Below are 20127 nucleotides of genomic sequence, written 5' to 3' on the forward strand. Positions count from 1 at the left end.
GGGGGGGGGGGGGGGGCATGAACCAACTGGTTCATGGTTGAACAGTATAAACAGATTAATGTCCATGAATTGATTATTGATCAAATGAACTGATTGGTAACAATAGTCATGAACTGATTAGTGACAATAAAACCAAAATCACAGACACGACTTGTGACTGATAACAACATCTCACACTGTAATGCATGCAGACAGAAGTGAGCTTAAACAGAGTTCCATGAGAACAACAATATTCATTCTGTTAGAGCACTAAGGACAGAATGTGTCATGGAACGAGCCGTCACATCACGTAGGTAAAAGCGAATAAATGAGCAGGGTGTTGACCATGCAGCCGCATTTCAAACGTCCTGCATTGACATACCATAATGCAGAGCAGTCGAAGATGCGATACCCCTGGTGGAGTGTGCTTTGAGGTTGACAGGAGGCCCTAAATCTGATGCTCTGTAGGCTTCAGAAAAGGCCTCACACAGCCAGTGTGACAAGCGCTGGATGGATAACGGGCGACCTGCAGATGCATCTCTATAATGCACAAACAATTGTTGAGTTTGAAACGCATTGCAGCTGTGCGCGCTATGTAACACGTCAACGCCCGCACCGGACAGAGAAGATGAAGAGATGCTTCTTCTTCTGATCTGTGAGGGGGGGGGGGGACCCCTCCAACGATATCGCTCTTGATTTAAAAGAGCTTGTGATGATTTTAGGCATAAAAGCTGGATTGGTCTTAAATCAGCTTAACTACCGTCAGCCTGGATTCTGAGATATGACGGAGCGACAAAGAAGGCAGATAAAAACACACTCTCTTAGCTGGTGTTAAAACCAGCAGCAGTGCTGTTTAAAGAGACAAGAATTTAAGTGGAACCTGATCCAAAGGCTCAAATGAAGCTTTGATCATGACCTGCAGGACCAGTATTAAATCCCACTGGAAACAATTGGGTGTGGGACAGACCTGCGTCTCTGTACACCTTTAGAAAACGTTTCATCAGAGGATGATAAAACCTGTTCTGTCTCAGAAACCTTCATGTCAGGAAGAGATGGCTGCAGCGTATGTTTTAAACGTGCTGGATGCAGATATCTATCCATCAGCTGCTGCAGAAAGAACAGCATGCCACCTAAAGAACATGAGGAGGCCTCTACATCCTTCTCTGTACGTCAGCACTGAAAAGCTGTCCACTTTGATGTGTACATCGCTGTGGTAGATGCAACACGTGAAGCCTGAATTGTGCGCATTACATCCTGTGGGCAACCCGTCCTCTGTAAGAGGATTTGTTCAACGGCCAGACCACAGGTGCTGGCCTATTTCTGGGTAACTCCTGATCGCTCCTCCTGCTTGAAGGAGAGCATCCTCCCTCCATGGCAGTTCCCACGGGCACTCCGACAGCAGACGTTTCAGGACTGGAACTATGGTGCACCCACGCGCACGGGGCCACCAGGAGAACTATCAATCCCTCCTCCTGAGCTCGGTTCAAGAACCGTAAGATAGGAGGGGGTGGAGAGAAACGCATACAGAAGCGTTTTGGGCCATGGACTGTGAACAAACGCATCCACCCCCAGAGGTGGTTCGTCTCATGGGCTCAGAGAAGCGCGTAATTGACACTGAGCGTTTCCCGTGTCACAACAGGCCCACAGCCGCTATATCAATCTGAGACAAATTGCTCCATCAGAGGATGATAGAAATTGTTCTGTCTACGACAACTTTGAGACAGGAAGAAAACACGGTGGCAGCATACAATAGTCGTGCTGGACACCAGATTTTTGTCCCTTGCTTGCTGCAGAAGGACAGCATGTCGTCCAATGGACATGAGGTGGCCTCTACGCCTTTCTATACAGCAGCGTTGATCAAACAGACCACTTGGTGTGAACAGCGCTGTGGTGGGTGCAGCACGTGACTCCTGAGTCGTACGCACTACATCTTGAGAGATCCATCCTCCCAAAAGAACCGCACAACGTCCAAAAAACATAGGTGCTGGCCTATTCTGATTAATTCCTGATCGTTTCTCACCGCCTGGGGGGAAGCGTCCTCCCTCCAACGGCAGGTTCACGAGTGCCCTGATAACAAAAGTCGTAAGGCCTGGGAACCATGATGCGTTCATGCACTTGAAACAGAGGGGCTGCCAGTCCTTCCTCCTGAACTTGGTTCGGAAAACCCGTGATACCGGGGGAAGAGAGAAGGTGAAAGGCATTACGACCACAGGCTGTGAGTAGGCATGTCCACCCAGCGGTGGATCGTCCTATGGTTCTGCGATAATATAATTGACATTGAGCGTTCTCTCGTGTTGCCACACATCAGCAGACGTTGGCAGGATTCTACCGTGTCTGAGCCTTAGCTCTGGGTGGGATACATGCGATGTACCCACTCCAAATGGAGAGCGGATTGGATGTGCCCACACAGTATCTGTCTCACAATGTGGCACATGGGTTGAAAAAATGCATACATTTCCTGTTAGTATGTATGCGACAGACGCTTGTTGTCTGAGAATCAAAACCCCTGATGATTCTGCAGCTCAAGGTCAGTGGAGTCACATTCAAGGATCCCGTGCGACACTCCAAAAAACATTTAAAACAGCTGCTGTGTGGAGCACAGCGCCCCCACAGCTTGTTAAATGTGTGTGACGTAGGTCTGCTGACAGAAAACAGCTGATATCACTCAACCATTCACGTGAATTGCACTGCTGCCACCTGTCTGAACAAGCTGCTCAGCAGCCACAGGTGTCCAGATAATGCATAATTAAAATGGAGTGTTGTTCTCACAGCTCAGAAAATTAACAATCTCAAATAAATCTCATCTTTCCAGTTCGTTTGGATCAGGAAGTGATAAGAGAGAACTGGTGTTTCCTCTCCATCTGAGGCTCTAGAAATTACATTTAAAACAGAATTTCCAGAGCTTCTGCTAGAGGGGACGAGATCTGTTCATAAATGACAGAAAAAACGTCACAGGGTTCCCCCACACCGGGGTTTTAGCTGAACTGCAGCGTGAGTCCCGGATGAAAACGGTTCGCCCATCCCTCTGGGAAACGCGCGTTCATTGCCACCCGTTTATAAGTTATAAAACGAGCACGCATTATGCTGTGAAACTCGCATACATGCTGATGTGAACTGGAGCGCGCTGAGTGAGAGCGCAAGACGTTGTGTATTGCTGCGGGAAAAAACAGCTTTGTTTATGCTGTGTGCAGCTGCACCGTGTAACACTCGGGAGCAGGTTCACATATGAGCTGACACGCCCTGAAGGGTTGTGTGTGTGCGTCCTCATGCGACGCTTACACCAGGATTGCTGCGGGGCGCGCGTTGGCACTGGGTTACCACTGGCTCGGTCTGCAGAACACGTTCATTGTTTGCTGCGAATCACGTGAGCTTAGAATGATTCCACGAGCTGCAATATTATTTCAGAAAACCTTCTTCGAGGATAAAAGGGGGCAGAGCCGCTGTGAAACTGCTAACGCCGCGGGAGCGCGCGTTTGACATCACTGCAATGACAAAACTTGTGTCGTTTCTGCCGAAAAGCGAAATACGTTGCTGAGCTCGTACCGTGATCTCACGTGAACGTTGACGTGAACGGCGGTTGTTGAGAGCTGCGTGCGCGCCTTCCTGCCGCGGGGGCGCGCATCGGCATCGCTGACAGTGAATGAAAAACAACCTTAAAAGGCTCATTCGTGATGAGTGTGGGTGATGGGGCCGCTTGTCAGATAACCATGCTGACAGTCTGGCTAAAGGACACTTCATCATAAAATGATGTTATTCGCAGTGTCATCAACACACCTCCAGCCAAAAACGACACCTGTTTACCTTCGTTGAGCTCTGTTTGTTGTCCTGGAGGGCCCCCTGTTGGCGAAGTCCGGGAAAAAAAAATGAACTTCCGGATGCCGGGGACGTCTGACGGGAGGGGCTGGCGTAGCAGAGCTGGGGGGGCGTAGAGCAGCCGTGGAGCAGCTTGAAAAGATCTCTCGCTGATGAAAGGAGGATCACCAGCAAAACTCCTGCGTCTCTCCTGAGAGGAAGGTGGAGTGGCGAGCCAGGAAAGAACCTCTGGACCTCGTTCTCCGGCTGCGCTGTGGGACGGCAGACCGCGAAGAGGCGCACCGGTTGGTGATGACGTCAGCTGCCCTGTAGGCTGAGCGTACTGCAGGGGCCGGCAGCGTCGTTAGCAAGCAGCTGCTACGAGAGAGGGCCACCGTCTCTTCTCGCCTCTGAACGTGTACGCCAACAGCGTAACGTGTTGTTCGCTGCGGCCGTGGAACACATGCTGATGAGCTCAGTTGGAGAGCGATGTCACCGTCTCGGTTATGCTAACGGGAGGCACGGGACGCTGGTCCACCTCGAACATCTTACTCCCATGGAGCCTCCATCAGGCTCGGCTCCAGAGGGCACGGAGGGACTTTCCGCTCAGTGAACCCTGCTCTGGAGATGGGTGCGGACTGTGGAGACCGGCTCCCCCAATCTACCAGGAAAAAACCCGTCTGTGGCCTCGCCGTAGGACGTCCTGTTGGGAACACGAGGCCATATGGATCAAGACGGTGAGCCGGAATGGAGTCAGTAAACAACCTTCCCGCCGGATCATCCGAACTGGCGGGAAAAGGCGTAGGACGTAAAAAGGGGTCCTTTCATGTCAGCCTCCTCCTGGGTTACGCCGGGCAAACCCTGGGGGGCGCCGTCGGCCGGGAGCGGTGTGATCGCCGATGCGAAAAAAACGAGGTGGGATGGGGTGAGCATTCACTCAGCCCCCCTCCACCGACACTACGCTCCCCAGGAGGGAATGAGCAGCGGGGCTGCAGCTGAGCACGCCTTGCACCGGAGGAACCATCCGGTTCGCCCCGAGGGTCGGCGATAAGAGGAAAAAATACAAGATGGCGTTGTCCAGCGTGTAGTGACCTGTCACTGGGAAATGTTCCCCGGCGCTTACCTTGGAATAAGACTGCTGTCATCTTCTCCTCGGGGAGGAGAGCTCACCGGACGACCGGAGGTCGACTGCCGGGCCCAGCATCCTTCACCAGGTTGGTCATTTACACAACTTATCTTCTTTGTTCTTCTGACAGTGCTATATTAGCTCGCTGAAGAAAAAATGGGAGCCGATTTCCCGCTCTTAACGTAATTTATACGGACCGGGTGGGGCCCACACAGCAGGTGGGCGTGGACTAATTTTTTTCAGTGCTTATGCTCTGCATAACGGGATAAACCCACTAAAGCGAAGGCCTTAAAGGGCGAAGCTTATATGACATAGAACAGGAGGTGAAGTGGCCTGTCTAATGCTGGGGGGCAGGTTGTTCCAAAGTTTGTGGCCCACGACTGAAAAAGCCCGATCACCTCTGAGCTTCAATCTTGTTTTTGGAACAGCCAAAAGCAGCAGGTCAGATGATCTCAGGGCCCGAGAGGAAACATATGGTTCCAGTAGCTCAGAGAGATAAGGGGGTGCAAGGCCATTAATGCTCTTAAAGGTCAACAGGAGAATTTTAAAACATTTTCTGATCCGTACAGGGAGCCAGTGGAGGGAGGACAAAACTGGTGTAATATGATCGAACCTACGAATCGGTCAATATTTTCCACTTTTCAAGTAAGGATCGGTCATACTTAGTCACGCTTGGTTGATCACCAAGTTAAGTATAAGATAACATTTTATGATCGATGTGTTGCTAATTTATGTGACATCACATGAACTGGCCTCTAGTTGTGTAACCTTCTGTCACCACATCAGATGTAAGAATGAGCAGTGATGAGCATCTTCTGTTTGAACCAGAGAGTGGAAATCTGCTTCACAGTTTTATGCGTGACTGAATAAATGCAAAACATAATGTTTCTTTATTTTGAAAAGTAATTTTGACAGCTCCTTGGCCCTCTGCTCCACACGTGTGGGCTGTGGTAGTTTAGTGGTCAGTAGCTGCATCAGGTCTGCAGAAAAAGAAAAAAAAGCCAAATTTGTGCGAGTTTGCTCACAATGGCGAGCCCTGAAGAAGGGAGCAGCCGAAAGAAGAAGAAAACATTAACACAGCATAAGCTCAATGTTTAATTATAGTAAGGATCTGTAAAACACCAGTACCATGAGATGTTCCACAGTCTAACGTTCCTCCTGCTGTTTGATGTAAGCAAACCAAACTGTGTTGTGTTTCCTCCGTCAGAATAAAGATCTGAAGAGTAGAGTGACTCACCTGGAAGGAGCTCAGAGAACGAATCAAGACACACTCGTCTCCAAACTTAACAGTCGAGTCCAGGAGCTGGAGGAGAGGCTACAAGGAGAGGAGAGGTGACCCCTGCTGCTCGTTTTTCCACACGAAAACAGATCAAAGCTGAGCACGTCTGGGAACACACCAGGAATGTGTTCGGTTACAAGACGCCGCAGCAGCGACATGATCTCTCTGTGCCTTCGCTCTCAGGGACAACAACAGTCTTCAACAAGTGAACCGCAGGCTGGAGCGCAAGCTGAAGGAGATGAAGATGCAGGCGGACGAGGAGCACGTCAACCTGCACAGCCAGACAGAGCAGGTAGGCAGGTAGAGACCTCCAAGGGAATACCAAGAAGTCGGGACGGGCCTCCAGTTGATGCAGTGTCACACTTTGGTCAACTCTGCAGCTGACTCAGAGGCTGAAGACGGTGAAGAGGCAGATGGACGAGGCGGAGGAGGAGATCGAGCGCCTGGAGCACTCTAAAAAGAAGCTGCAGAGAGAACTGGATGAGCAGCTGGAAGCCAACGAGCAGCTTCACGTGCAGCTGAGTGCGCTGCGCAACGAGATGAGGTGACGGCCTGACACTAAAATACAACTACACTCACTCATATTAGACCGCTCATATCATCGCAGTCCCTGTGACCCACATCTTTAACCTGTCCATAAGACAAAACCCCATTCCAGATACTTGAAAACAGCCTTTGTTCTTCCTTTGCTGAAGGGAGGAGACCCCACCTCACTGAACAACTATCGACCAATCTCTAAACTCTGCATTTTAGCCAAGGTTCTAGAAAAACTGATAAACTCTCAAATCAGAAATTACCTGGACTCATTTAACATCTTACCTCCACATCAATCTGGTTTCAGGAAACAACACAGCTCAACGACTGCTTCACTGAAGGTTCTTAATGACCTTGTTGAAGCACTGGATGCTAAGGATTATTGTGCTGCACTTTTCTTAGACCTGTCTAAAGCTTTTGACACTGTGGATCATAACATCTTGTGTCATAAGCTCTCAGAAATTGATTTCTCAGATCACACCATTGGTTGGTTCTCTATCTTTGCGGGGCGGCTGTGGCTGAGTGGTTCGAGCAGTCGTCCTCCAATGCGAGAGTTGGGGGTTTGAATCCACCAGCAGTCACATGTCGAAGTATCCCTGGGCAAGACACTGAACCCCTCATAGCCTCTGATGTGTGTCCCATCAGTATGAATGTGATCTACAGCACTGATTAGTCTCATTAGAATGATTTGTTCAATTAGCTTTGTAGAGATCTAGTATAGAGCTGTATGAATGGGTAAATGAGGACACAGATTGTAGTGTGAAGCGCTTTGAGTATCTTGAAATAAAATAGAAAGGCGCTATATAAGTACAGTCCATTTACCATTTATCTCTCAGACCAGAGGCAATGTGTTCAACATAATGGTACTTCCTCCAGTTATTTAACAGTCAACAATGGTGTACCACAAGGCTCAGTCTTAGGACCCACCCTCTTTAAATGGAGTGTACTTATATAGCGCCTTTCTATCTTATCAAGATACTCAAAGCGCTTTACACTACAATCTGTCTCTCATTTACCCATTCATACAGAACTCTACTAGATCTCTACAAAGCTAATTGAACAAATCATTCTAAAGAGACAAATCAGTGCTGTAGATCACATGCATACACTGAGGGGACACACATCAGAGGCTATGAGGGGTTCGGTGTCTTGCCCAGGGACACTTCGGAATGTGACTGATGGTGGATTCGAACCCCCAACTCTTGCATTAGAGGACGACTGTTCTAACCACTCAACCACAGCCGCCCCAATTTTATTTATAAATAAATATAATAATAATCTATTATTTACGATCTACATAGATAATGTAGGTCAGATCATCCCTGATGCATCCTTACATTTCTATGCTGATGACACAGTTGTTTATTGTCGAGCTAAAACAGTTGCTGAGGCTTTCCAGCCTTTGCAATCTGCTTTCGACATCATCCAGTCATGTTCCATCTCAAACTTGTCCTAAACGCCGACAAAACCAAAGAAAGTCAGTCCCAGCAGTTCTTACTCTGATTTTATTCTCAAATGGTGTCCCTATTGAGTTTGTCAATTCCCTTGGGTATCCTGGTCGACTCGCAGCTCTCTTTTTTTTTTTTTTTTTTTTCCATTTACCCTTTATTTATCCAGGTAATCTCATTGAGCCACGAGAACTCCTTTTCAAGAGAGACCTGTTTAGGTCTCCAAACTAGTGGGGGTTAAGGGCCTTGCTCAGGGGTCCAGGGTGGGGCGAATGAGGGTGGAGGGAGGTGTGGGTGTTTCACCTTTTCCACCCACATTTTGATGTTGACGGTGCCGGGAGTTGAACCTGTGACTTTCCAATCACAGGCCCATCTTCTAACCTCTGCGCCACCACTCCCCCCTTTTTAAGCCTCATGTGAAAAACTTGATAAAGAAACTGAAAGTTAAACTGGTTTCTTTTTCAGAAACAGATCCTGTCGACCTCTGAATGCTAGGGAACACCTTGTAACTGTGACTTTCCTTCCCTCCATTGACTATGGCAGTCCTTCTCAAATGGTGGGGCGCGCCCCTCTGGTGGGGCCCGGAGCAATGCCGGGGGGTGGGGGGGGGGGGGGGGGGTGGTGACCCGGGGGGACATTTGGGGCGGGGGTTGGGTTTTTTTTTTTTTTTTTTTGGCACCGTTCTCATTGTGTCAGGGTGCGTTCAGCAACTGTTTGCTAAAATCCGTCAACTCTCAGTCTTACTAATAATAAAGTTATGAACAAATATGTCTGTCGTGTCGTTTGGGGAGCCGTGCTTGAACCGTGCCGCTGTGACAGCTCCTCAGCTGGTGACGCTCTGGACGCTTGTCACCCACAGCACGCATGCGACAGAGAATAAAGTCAAAGCCAGAGCGTTACCTGTTCCTCTTCCTCTTTTACTTTAACAATTTTTTTTAGTTTGTCAAAGCACAATTTTTGTGTGTTTTTTAATACAGAAGTAATGTTTCATAAATGTTAGGACTCTATTCTTTACTAACAAGTCCTCCGCTCTGGACGCTTGTCACCCACAGCACCAGCAACAAAGAGTATAAAGTCAAAGCGAGAGCGACACCTGCCCCCTCTTTCCTCTTTCACGTTGACAACATTTTTTAGTTTTATTGATTGTCAAAGTGCAGCACAACTGGTAGAGCTGCTGCCTCTCAGCGAGCAGGTCCCTGGTTCAAACCTCGGTCCAGGGGCCTTTCTGGGTGGAGTTTGCATGTTCTCTCCATGCATGCGTGGGTTTTCTCCAGGTGCTCTGGTTTCCTCCCACAGTCCAAAAACATGCATGTTAGGCTGATTGGTAACTCTAAATTGTCCCTAGGTGTGAGTGAGAGAGTGAATGGTTGTTTGTCTCGTTTGTCTCTATGTGGCCCTGTGATGGACTTGCGACCCGTCCAGGGTGTACCCTGCCCCTCGCACAGTGATTGCTGGACATGGGCACCAGCAACCCAAAATGGAATAAACGGGTAAAGATAATGGATGGATGGATGGATTGTCAAAGTACGAGTTTGGTGTTTTTTTTGTTATAAAAACAGATGTTTAACAAATGTTTGGACTATATTCTTTGCTAACAAAATATATTTTCTCATTAAACTACTTGTCAGGTTCTTGTGAGCGCGCCACATTCCCCTGACTTCTTCATTTTGATAAAAAACTAAAACAGCACAAATTGTTTCATTCATTTTTGTTTTGTAGGTCAACCGAAAATAATTGAGAAGCACTGGACTATGGTGACATTATTTACATGAACGCTCCTACAAGCACCCTGCAGATGTTGGACACTGTCTATCATGGTGCACTAAGATCAGGGGTTCATTTGAGCCGGATCCTGCCGGAACAAGATCCGGGGACTCTCTCATTTTGACCCGTTCTGTTCCGGCAACTTTTTGTTCGGATCCGGCAGCTCCGCCCCTAAAAGAAAGTGCAAAGTCATTGCATTTTTATGTTGATTATTTATTAAAAAAATACAACAAGAGGAGACGTTAGTCCAGTGGACCCAGTCTGTGGAGTGGATGTTTCAGCCGCAGCACGCGCGGGGAACCAGCTACACGCTCCTTCGAGGAGCAGTAGAGGGGGTGAGGACGGAGGGACAGATTGTCACATTTACACACAGAGATTCTGCGCAGACTCCTCCTCTCCTCCTCCTCTCCTCCTCCTCTCCTCCTTCTCTCCTCCTCCTCTCCACAAATTGTCCCTACTCAGTGCACTGAAAAACACCCCCTCTCTCCTCCTCTCAGACCCCGAAACAAAAACGATCATTTATTCAACAGAATAAATAAATGCCCTGTGCACAGTGCACGTTACGCACAGAAACGTCTCCAGACAGCTCTAGTGCGCATACATCAGCACGTGCTTGAACTCCTGCTACATTTCAGTCATAATAAATAAAAAAGCTTACTGTAAAAAATAAATTTAAAAAACAAAGAGAGAAATGTTTGATGTGTTATTCACATTATATGTCACGTTTCAAAACAACGGTGCTAATTTGTCTAAATACAACAGCGATCAAAATGTCAAAAAGACAGTCCAATTTACGTTAATAAAAGATGGATGGATGGATGTCCTTAGTTGGACAACAGAGAATTGAAGCCTTCAGGTGCTTCAAACGGTGCCACGAGACTGGATCAGGAGCGGAGAATGTTCAGCTCATAACCATGAAGTGAGGGGAGGGAGGAGGGGGGTTAGGACACCTGACAGACTCCGAGCTGCTGCACACAACCTGCTGTTGCTCTACAAAATGGTAGTTTTATTGTGTTTACAAATGTAGGTAAATGTTGATGCATAACAACCTGTTAAAATACACCAAAATGCAGGAAATGGCATCTCTGTTATTCAAAATTTTCTGTGAGAGGACCCACGGACCCCCACCCCCGCCTGCTAGCTGTTCCAGCATCAGTCAGTTTACAAATTAAGCCCTGGTTAAGATTCATAACTGGCTGTGATTATCGTACCCACCACTGCACCCTGTATTCACTGGTTAACTGGTCATCATTAACTTCACGCAGACTCTCCCACTGGTACATTTTCATCTTTAATTCACTTCTTGGTCTGTTGCCTTCATACATCTCCTCCTACATGTCTCTGCGTGAGTGCAACTACAGCGTGCGCTCTCAGGACATTATTACCTGCAGTGTTCCCTCAGTGAGGACTGAACAAGACAAAAAGTCCTTCTCCTACTCCGCTCCTGTTTCCTGGAATATCTTACAAAAAGACCTGAAGCTCTCGACCTTGACCTCTCTAAGTGGCTTCAAACATCTGCTAAGTTCATGGCAATGATGCAAACATGTTCCTATTTTAAATTTTTTACATCACCTTACAACCTAGCTGTTTTTTGTTACATTTTTAAATATGATTTTATTTTCACTTGTTATTTTCAATTCGTACACATCTTTTATGACGGTCTATTGTTGTCCACCGTTCTCATCATTCTTTGTTGAAATCAGGTGTCTCTTGTAAATGAGTCCCAGAGGCTCAATGGGATTAACCTGTCTAAATAAAGGTTGAATGAATGAATATTGTCTGAAACAATTATAACTTAATATTTTTTGTCTTGACAGGCGTAAGAAGAAACCTCCTGCTATGATTAAGGTTGTGGAGGACAATGTGAACGACATGGACGACTATGGATCTGATTGATTGACTGAACACATATTCTGGACTTAATGAAACAATTTTCTGTGAACATATCTTAATTCAACATTTAACTACTCAGGCTGACTTCATCTTTTTACTTAGAACAGCTTGTCAGGGCTGCCCTCTGGTGGTGATATTTATAACTGCATGTTTATTATAAAAAGAGCAAACCACTGCAGTTACATTACTCATACTGATCCATTTTATTTTATAGATTATTATATTACTACTATTTTAATACTGTGAATTAAAATGGTGAAAATCTTAAAAACATGAAGCAAATAATTGCACACATTAAAACACTTTTTTAACACATGCCCCCAGAAACTCTTACAGTAAAAGTGGACGCTTGATGTTTCTGCACATTTAAACTTGTTTTACATGTCAAAGAAAGAAAAGCAAAAAAATGGCTGTTTGTTTATCGTTGTATCAAACTCGGAGTGATGATGGAATAAAGCGAGAGTTGCTCAAATGGATCAATAGTCTGTGCTGAATGGCTGCAGAGGTGGTGGTTTGACCCCAGTGGTTCCAGCAGCGGACCGTGTGTCAGTTTGAATAACTTGCTGGAGCGGCAACATGAGGCAACACTGTGCGCTCAAACATGGAATATTCAAGGAATTCCTGGCAGAATTCCTTGGGACTTTTGTCTTAGTTGTAAGTACAGAGATTTTTCCTCCTTTTAAAAAGGGAAAATGTTGCTCAATGTCGATTTGCGGTTATTTCCAGTTATAGATTATAGCTTCTGAGAATCTTTAAAATCTTTTTTTTTTTAATGTTTGTTAGTTATTTGGCTGCGGCTCGGTCGCTCAGACTGTCTTGAGTCGAAACACGCTGGGGGAGCCCATCACTGTCCACATCGGCTTCTCCGTGGGCCTCATGATGGCCGTGTACGTGGCTGGTGGAGTGTCAGGTAATTCTCTTATATTTTTCTAGTGTAAAACTTGTTTTATCCTTCTGACTGCAGCACGCCTTATCAAACCTCATCAAAAGGTCATAACTTGTCAAATAAGAAGAGCAAAAGTTTTTATTTTTGTCGTAGCATGGCTTGTTTAAGACAAGATGTGTGTTAAACAGTTTCCAGTTAACAGAGACAACGTAACGCAGGTCCTTTATTCTGTAAACGTCGTTCCTCGAGGGGCTGCGTAGTAATTATAAAACTTTATGACTTCCTGTCCTCGACAGCAAGGATGTGTCCGCTCTCCATCCAGATTCAATGAATGTGCTCTGAGCATTGATTTATCAGCACTAGCCTCTCTGGGGTCATACGTTACCCCGGGCGGTAAACGTCCTCCAAACGTCATTGACCAGAGGCTTCATCAGCCACGGCTGAGGCCGAACCAGAAGGACCGCAGCTTTAAAGATGAGAACACAACGCTGGGGCGTGAGCTAAACAGAATCAGAATTAGGACCTGAACAATGCTGCCTCGGTTTATTTTGATTTTGCATAAATCGTTTTTTTTATTTTTATTTTTTTTCCCCACATAAAGTAAATATCAGTCATAAAGGCAACATTTGATCCAGCTGAGATATCACAAATGAAGACCGTGAATTTGAGTGATTTGCAAAAACGCTAACGCCAAGCAGGTCAAAAACGCCTCCGCTTCGGTCTAACAGTTTTAAAATGACACACTTTCAAATATGTCAAACTCAGTTCTAATCGTTTTCAACTCCTGAATATTATTTTGCATCTAACGGCCATAAAATTAGCTGTCCACGTCCAATGATTGGTAGATTTCAATCAGTAAATAAAGTTAATCTTCAGCTTTATTCTAACGTGAACAAGGAAATGAACCCTAAGTCAGAATTCAAATGTTTTCATACATATTCACACGACCAGTGTGGCCTAATCTGTCTCACACTTAATCGTTTTCAGCAAGTTTTGGAATTATTTAAAACATAATTGAATGATTATAATAAAGAGATTGACTTATTTAAATTAATTAATTGTGTCATTCAACAGAACATCCTGTCTGATTTGTCTTCATTAGTCTGTGACCAAACCTCTTTCATAAGACAAATGTAAAAGCTGCACACTTCAGATCACAAACATTACAAAAACATTTTGCAGTAGTTAAAAATAGCACATTATTCCCAGGAGACCTGTAAAGTTTAAGCAACTAATTGACCCAGAGATAATTGGCAACATGAAGTGTAGTTCACAATAGTTCTGCTTCAGGAAAAATCATCTTAACAAATAACTTAAGTGGATTAGTGCAATATAAATCAGGTACTGTTAAAAAATCATTTAGCTTATTTTCCTGCCAAGATTAATGGCAGTGAATTTCTAATCAGTGACCATTATTCTCCCAGTAAAACCCTGAAGTCCTCTGGGAGGCTGCGTTCCTTCTGCTCCTCGTAAACATGTCAGCCTCACCAGTGATGGAGAGGATATTATTCCAGTCACCCCCACCCGCTGCACCCCTCTGTCACCTTCTGCTTTGTCCTCCATCCCAGGGGGCCACGTGAACCCCGCTGTCTCTCTGGCCATGGTGGTTTTGGGCAAACTGAAGATCTGGAAGTTTCCCTTTTATGTCATCGCTCAGTTTCTCGGTGCTTTTGCTGGAGCTGCTGCAGTCTTTGGATTGTACTACGGTAAATTATCACTTTATCCATAAATATATATTTAATTACAACAAGTACAGCCCATACTTGCATTAAATATAAGAAGTTTTGTGTCTCTTGAGCTTTGAAACAGTCAAAACTCAAAGGTTTTGGTTCCAAGCTCAGCCCTTTAAAAGACCAGTGGACCCTGATGAGATCTTGAAGATGCCCATTTCTCTACAGATGCTTTCATGGAGTTCACGAGTGGGATTCTGTCGGTGACAGGAATCAACGCAACAGCTCATATTTTTGCCTCGTACCCTGCGAGACACCTGTCAGTTCTTGGCGGCTTCATTGATCAGGTGAGATGAGGTTGCTGTGACACAGTGACCTTGGTGCTCTGCTGCTCAGCTCTATATTCTAAACACAGGAAGGTCTGGCAGTTCATGCAGCATTGATTGCCCCACTTCATCTGAGAGAACCCCTACTTTAGCTTGGTTTGGGTCTAACGACTCATTTCCGGGCTTTCTCTGTAAGGTCAGATGGACCTAACGGCATTTTCTGTCGGCGTACTCACAAATGAAAACATCAGTTGGGCTGCTCGAAAATGAAACGTCGTAGTTCGGTTATTTAGCATTGCAGTTTTATTTAATTAGGTCCTGATCTGTCATTGCTACAGCCACATGTTCCTCCTCCATTGTCCACACACGTATTCTTAGCATGTTTTCATTCAGCAATCCACGCTCCCTGGCTCCTGTTTGTCCTGAAGCTCAGTCTCCTGTTCATGTCACGCTTCTTGCGAGATCTATTGTTGTTTGACTTCATTGTTCAACTTCTAGTTTTGGTCATAAACTTGCTTATAACCTTCCTTACAAGACAGAATTATTGACATTGTTTTAAGGTTGTTGCTGGTTTATGCCGACAGCAAAGGTGCCAGTATTTTATTGGCCTACAAACTAATGTCTCAGTTTTATGTTGCATGTACTGGAAAACTGTACGAGCTATAATCCACATGGTGCAAATATTGCAATATTTACACTACCGTATATTTCGCCCTATAAGTCGTAGTGTTTTGCATAATTTGAATGCCCTGCGATTTATACGCCGAAGCGACTTATTTATTGATTTTTTCCCATATTTATGAACCAATTTTTGGCTGAGATATGACCGTTTTCATTCATTCTGACTGAAAATATTGAACGCTACCATTTTCAGCCGCTAGATGGCAGCAGAGTAGTATGGCATGCCGTTGTATCATGTAATAGGTAAAAGTGGTTATAATGACAAATTCTAAAAAGTTCAAGACAAAAACAACTGGACTTTATTTATTATACTTTACACTTTATTGATTTTGTCTTGAACTTTTTTGAATTTACCATGTCATTGATGACTGAGAATCTTCACTAGCTATTAATGACACAATCGGCTTGCCATATGCTCCCACTTTCATCCAGCTCGCTGCTTGGAGCAACTGTCAAATCAGCTTCATTTCGCTGCACTGCCCCGGTGAAATGCAGCTAATTTGACCATTGAAGTGAATTTATTAAGAATTATTTATTATTAATTATTAAGAAAATATTTGTTTTAGGTGCTTATCTTGGTAAATTTAGAAGAAATGTGCAGTGTTCCTACTTCCTGATTTCCTCCCTGTCTGCGTGCTCCCGTAGCACCAAGGCAGTGAATACTTTTGAAATGCAGCTGATTTGACCGTCAATGTCCTTTTATTAAATAAAAGTTCAACTGAGACACACTTCTACTATAAAGTCGAGCAAACAAATAATTGTTTTTAGGTGTTAATCTTGATAAATTCTTGTTAAAGTCCTCCTGTGCACGCTCCCGCAGCCGCCATTTGGCAGCCAATCGATTTTTGGCACAACACCGGCCCACATCTCCAGGTTATCAGCGGTGAAGCATAATAGATGTGACGTATACGGCGAAGCAGCATATTTATGGATTTTTCCACTTTTGTAGACATATTTGGACTGATGCGACATGTACAGCAAAAAATACGGTAATTATTCATCTCTTAAATTCAATGACAACCTGAATACTCCACATTTCTGTAGGTGCTAAATATGTTAACAGACAAATTCAGTAACTTGCTGTACTCATGGTCTCCAAACATCACTGGTTTAACAGAAAAGACTAAAACATACCAGACAAATCCCTCTGGGATCACCGGTCTGGCCCTGAAGGCAGCAAAACATGCAGGTTTTTGTACTGTGGGAGGAAAACAAAGTTCCTGGAGAAAACCCACACAAACAGATACCCAGGCCCAACCCAGGGTTTGAACCCAGTACATTTATGCTGTGTGAGGCTGCAGTGCTAACCACTGTACTGCCGTCTTGCTTGCCCTGTTAACTGATGAGATGCTACAATCAGCTTGTCTTACCTGTGAGCAGCAGCAAACAGAACATTTATGATACTACTGTAAGGTCCAGTACAGCTGACAACTCAACCAAGCACAGAAGATGTTAAAAGATTAAGAATCTGGATCTGGTGGGAGCCACAGACTGGTCACACAAACGTTCAGGGGCAACTCTTGGATGAATCAGCTGCTCAGCATCTCAACATGTGAACCTTAGAATCGTCACAGGAAACTCTCAGGAAGGTTTTTCTGCACAACTTGTCCAGTGACAACTCCTGACCGATGGGCGAAGACGTGGTAAGAAGGCAGGAGTCTGTGGCTGGAGGGAGATTAAACGGAGCAGAACACAGGTGAGAGGCAGCAGAGCAACCAGCAGGTACAGGTGGGCTGAACAAGCTGATGACTGCCTGACACGTGAGCAGGCATCGAAACCAACGGACTGAAACGTTAGAACTTCTGAACACCATAGAAAGTTGATACATGATCGAGTTCATATTTGCACATGATGTAGCAGTAGCTCTTCCTGTTCTGGAGATCCACTCTGGTGGTTCAAACATCCTGATATTTGAGCAAGAGTGTTAAGAAAGAACAAGCCACTGTCCTCTCTTGGCACAGGAACTTTTTTTAATCATATATTTTCACCTTTATTCTCATTTAATAAATGTGTCTTAAAGTTTCTGACATACAATAAAAGCTGTTGTCCTCCCTCAGGTTGTGGGGACAGGCATGCTGGTTCTGTGTATTCTTGCTATCATTGATGGTGGAAACATTGGAGCTCCTAAAGGTGTGGAGCCGCTGGCCATCGGTCTGATCATCACAGCCATCAGTGTGTCCATGGGACTCAACTGTGGTTACCCCGTGAACCCTGCTCGAGACCTGGGACCCCGGCTGTTCACAGCACTGGCTGGGTGGGGGATGGAGGTCTTCAGGTAACTGAAGAAAAAGATTTGCTCTTACTTAAAATCTCTTATGATGAAGTTCATATCAGACAACTGGAGCACCGAAACTATGAATTATAATTATAACTAGAGACAATGCATTTCCTGTGAAAATACAGTGAGTGCTCATTGCAGAAGAACTTGCTGAAAATCAGCTGAAATTAGCTAAAAAAAAACATGCTGAAATTTTTCTGAAATGGAAGAACAAGCATAAGTTAGCAGAAGAAAAAACACACATTTGCTGAATTGTTTAAATAAGCAGAAATTAGTACAAAAAAAAAAAGGAATTTAGCTAAATAAAAATTAAAAAAACAGGCTGAAATGAGCAGGTCTCTCTTGTAAATGAGTCCTCGTGACTCAATGAGGCTAGCCTGTAAAGGTTGAATGAAAAAAAAAAAGCCCCAAAAAAAACAAACTTTAAAGTAGCTGAAAGGCAGAAAGAAGCTTAAACTACCAGAAGGAAGTGGAAGAAGTTGAAATGAGCTAACAAATATGGAATTAGCTGAAAATGCTCAATTTAGCACAAAAACAGCTAAAAAGTAGCTGAATAGCAGAAAAAGCGGAAACTAGCAGAAATAAGCTGAAAGGAGTATAACAAGCTGAAATTAGCAGAAAGAAGCTAATTAGGCTGAAAGTAGCAGAAATTACCATGAAAAAGTTGAATTTTTCTGAAAACAGCTGAAATTAGCTAAAAATGCTAAAATAAAGTAAAACAAATAAAAAAGGAAGAACAAGCTTAAATTAGCAGAAGAAAGCAGAAAGAACGTTTTCTGAAAGAAGCAGAAATTAGCATAACAATGTGGAAATTATCTGAAAACAGCTGAAATTTAGCTAAAAAGCAGAAAGAAGCTGAAAATACAAGAAGGAAGTGGAGAGAGTACATTTTTGTTGAATTACTGGTAGGCTGCAAAAATTTGAAATTAAAGCAAAAAATGTGGAATTAGCTGAAAAAGCTTAAATTAGCATAAAACTGCTTTAATACTGTAGTAGCTGAAATTGTAGAAAAAGCTGAAGCTTGCAGAAATAAACTGTAAGGAGCATAAAATGCTGAAATTAGCAGAAAAAAATTAGAAGAAGCCCAAAAATGTTGTAGTTAGCATAATGAATCTGAAAGAAGCACAAGACAGCTGACACCCCCACCCCCCCACCCCCCCACCTGAAAAAAGTTTATATTTGCACAAGGAAGCTGAAAGAAGCTGAAGCAGAACAAAAAGAGAAAGGGGCAGTAAAAGGTTGTAAGCATGTAAAGATTTGAAGGATGTAAAATGAGCTCAATACATTTCATATTAAAAAAATGTCAGAAAAGACTAAATATTTCAAAAAGCTGAAGCTGTACCAGTAACAAAAGTCATAGCAGGATTGTCCTGAAAGAGCTGAACGTTGTGATTTATGATTTGTTGAAATAGTTTGAAAACTGGAACAAGAAAGATGCTGAAAAGCATCATGGAAGAAAAATGGATCACATAGTGTGCATGCTTCATGACCGTTCACACCGTTATATTACAGTCCTGTGTGACGTGAGACCCTGACAGCTAATGTTCCGTAACGTCACACGCAGGATCGTGTGTGGATGCAGTCGATGCTGTTGTAGACCTCCGATGACACCTGTGTGACTTCCTGCCACCGAAGCCTTGACTACCTTCTTCCTGTTGTAATGCTTACAGTACTGGAGACAACTGGTGGTGGATCCCAGTGGCAGGGCCCATGGTGGGAGGCGTGGTCGCCGCCATGATCTACTTCCTGCTTATTGAGCTGCATCATCCCCGCGATGACACCGAAAAGGCCCACGAGGAGGAAGAGGAGGAGGAGGAGGAGGAAGAGGATGAGGACAGCAGTCTTAAGGACAAATATGAGATGATCACCATGAGTTAGGACGACACCAAGACTCAAATTTGACTGGTTTTACCTGTCAGCCCGACAAGGAACGACCAGCAGGACCGACTCACTCTCATTATTAGCCGTAGTTGCACTTCAGGTTGAGTTTGTGCTCTCCAGAGACACAGTCACACCAACAAAGGTCACTTTTCTAATTTTCAGCAGAAAATCTCCACAGACGTTTTGCTGCACGCTGTGGAGTAAATAGAAACACTTTCTTTAAAACTTGTACTTTCAGTTTCTTCTATTGTTATGTTTCGTGAACACAGAAAAGCAGCAGGCGTGTGCATCTCACGTTATTACCTGCACTGTTAAAGTCACTGAGGTGTAAATATGTGATGTATGGAAAGTAGAAGTCGTCTTTGAAGATGAAGCACTAGTTGGACGTGCATGCAGGCGTCCCTTTAGCTTTGGTCTCCTTCCCCCCATTCATTCTACCTCTACCATATTTACTTATCTTTTCTTATTTTGATTATTTCAGTGAAACATTTTCATCCACATGATGTTTTTCCTTTTCATTTTATTATATTCAGCACTGCTTATATTAAAGTTTATACAAAAATCTAATTACAGATATTTCACTTCATTTC

General features: G+C 44.4%; 2 protein-coding genes across 2 annotated transcripts in view; both read left to right on the forward strand.

Annotated features, from left to right (window-relative positions):
• Positions 1 to 11818, forward strand: part of LOC119416344 (cingulin-like protein 1) — a 29337-nt gene extending 17519 nt beyond the window's left edge. Inside the window, exons 16-19 of the mRNA XM_037683576.1 lie at positions 6105 to 6229; positions 6360 to 6468; positions 6557 to 6720; positions 11740 to 11818. Coding sequence (XP_037539504.1) covers positions 6105 to 6229; positions 6360 to 6468; positions 6557 to 6720; positions 11740 to 11818 — 477 coding nt within the window. The remainder of the gene's footprint in view (positions 1 to 6104; positions 6230 to 6359; positions 6469 to 6556; positions 6721 to 11739) is intronic.
• A 556-nt stretch (positions 11819 to 12374) lies between these two features.
• Positions 12375 to 19745, forward strand: LOC119416361 (aquaporin-9-like). The gene is made up of 6 exons (XM_037683597.1): positions 12375 to 12469; positions 12599 to 12725; positions 14270 to 14407; positions 14600 to 14718; positions 17436 to 17653; positions 19327 to 19745. The coding sequence occupies exons 1-6, from the start codon at positions 12392 to 12394 to the stop codon at positions 19532 to 19534; spliced, it is 888 nt and encodes a 295-aa protein (XP_037539525.1). The 5' UTR covers positions 12375 to 12391; the 3' UTR covers positions 19535 to 19745.
• The last annotated feature ends 382 nt before the right edge of the window (positions 19746 to 20127 follow it).

Source organism: Nematolebias whitei, chromosome 10 (genome assembly GCF_014905685.2).
Source record: "Nematolebias whitei isolate Nwh7 chromosome 10, NemWhi1, whole genome shotgun sequence".
Taxonomy (NCBI): domain Eukaryota; kingdom Metazoa; phylum Chordata; class Actinopteri; order Cyprinodontiformes; family Rivulidae; genus Nematolebias; species Nematolebias whitei.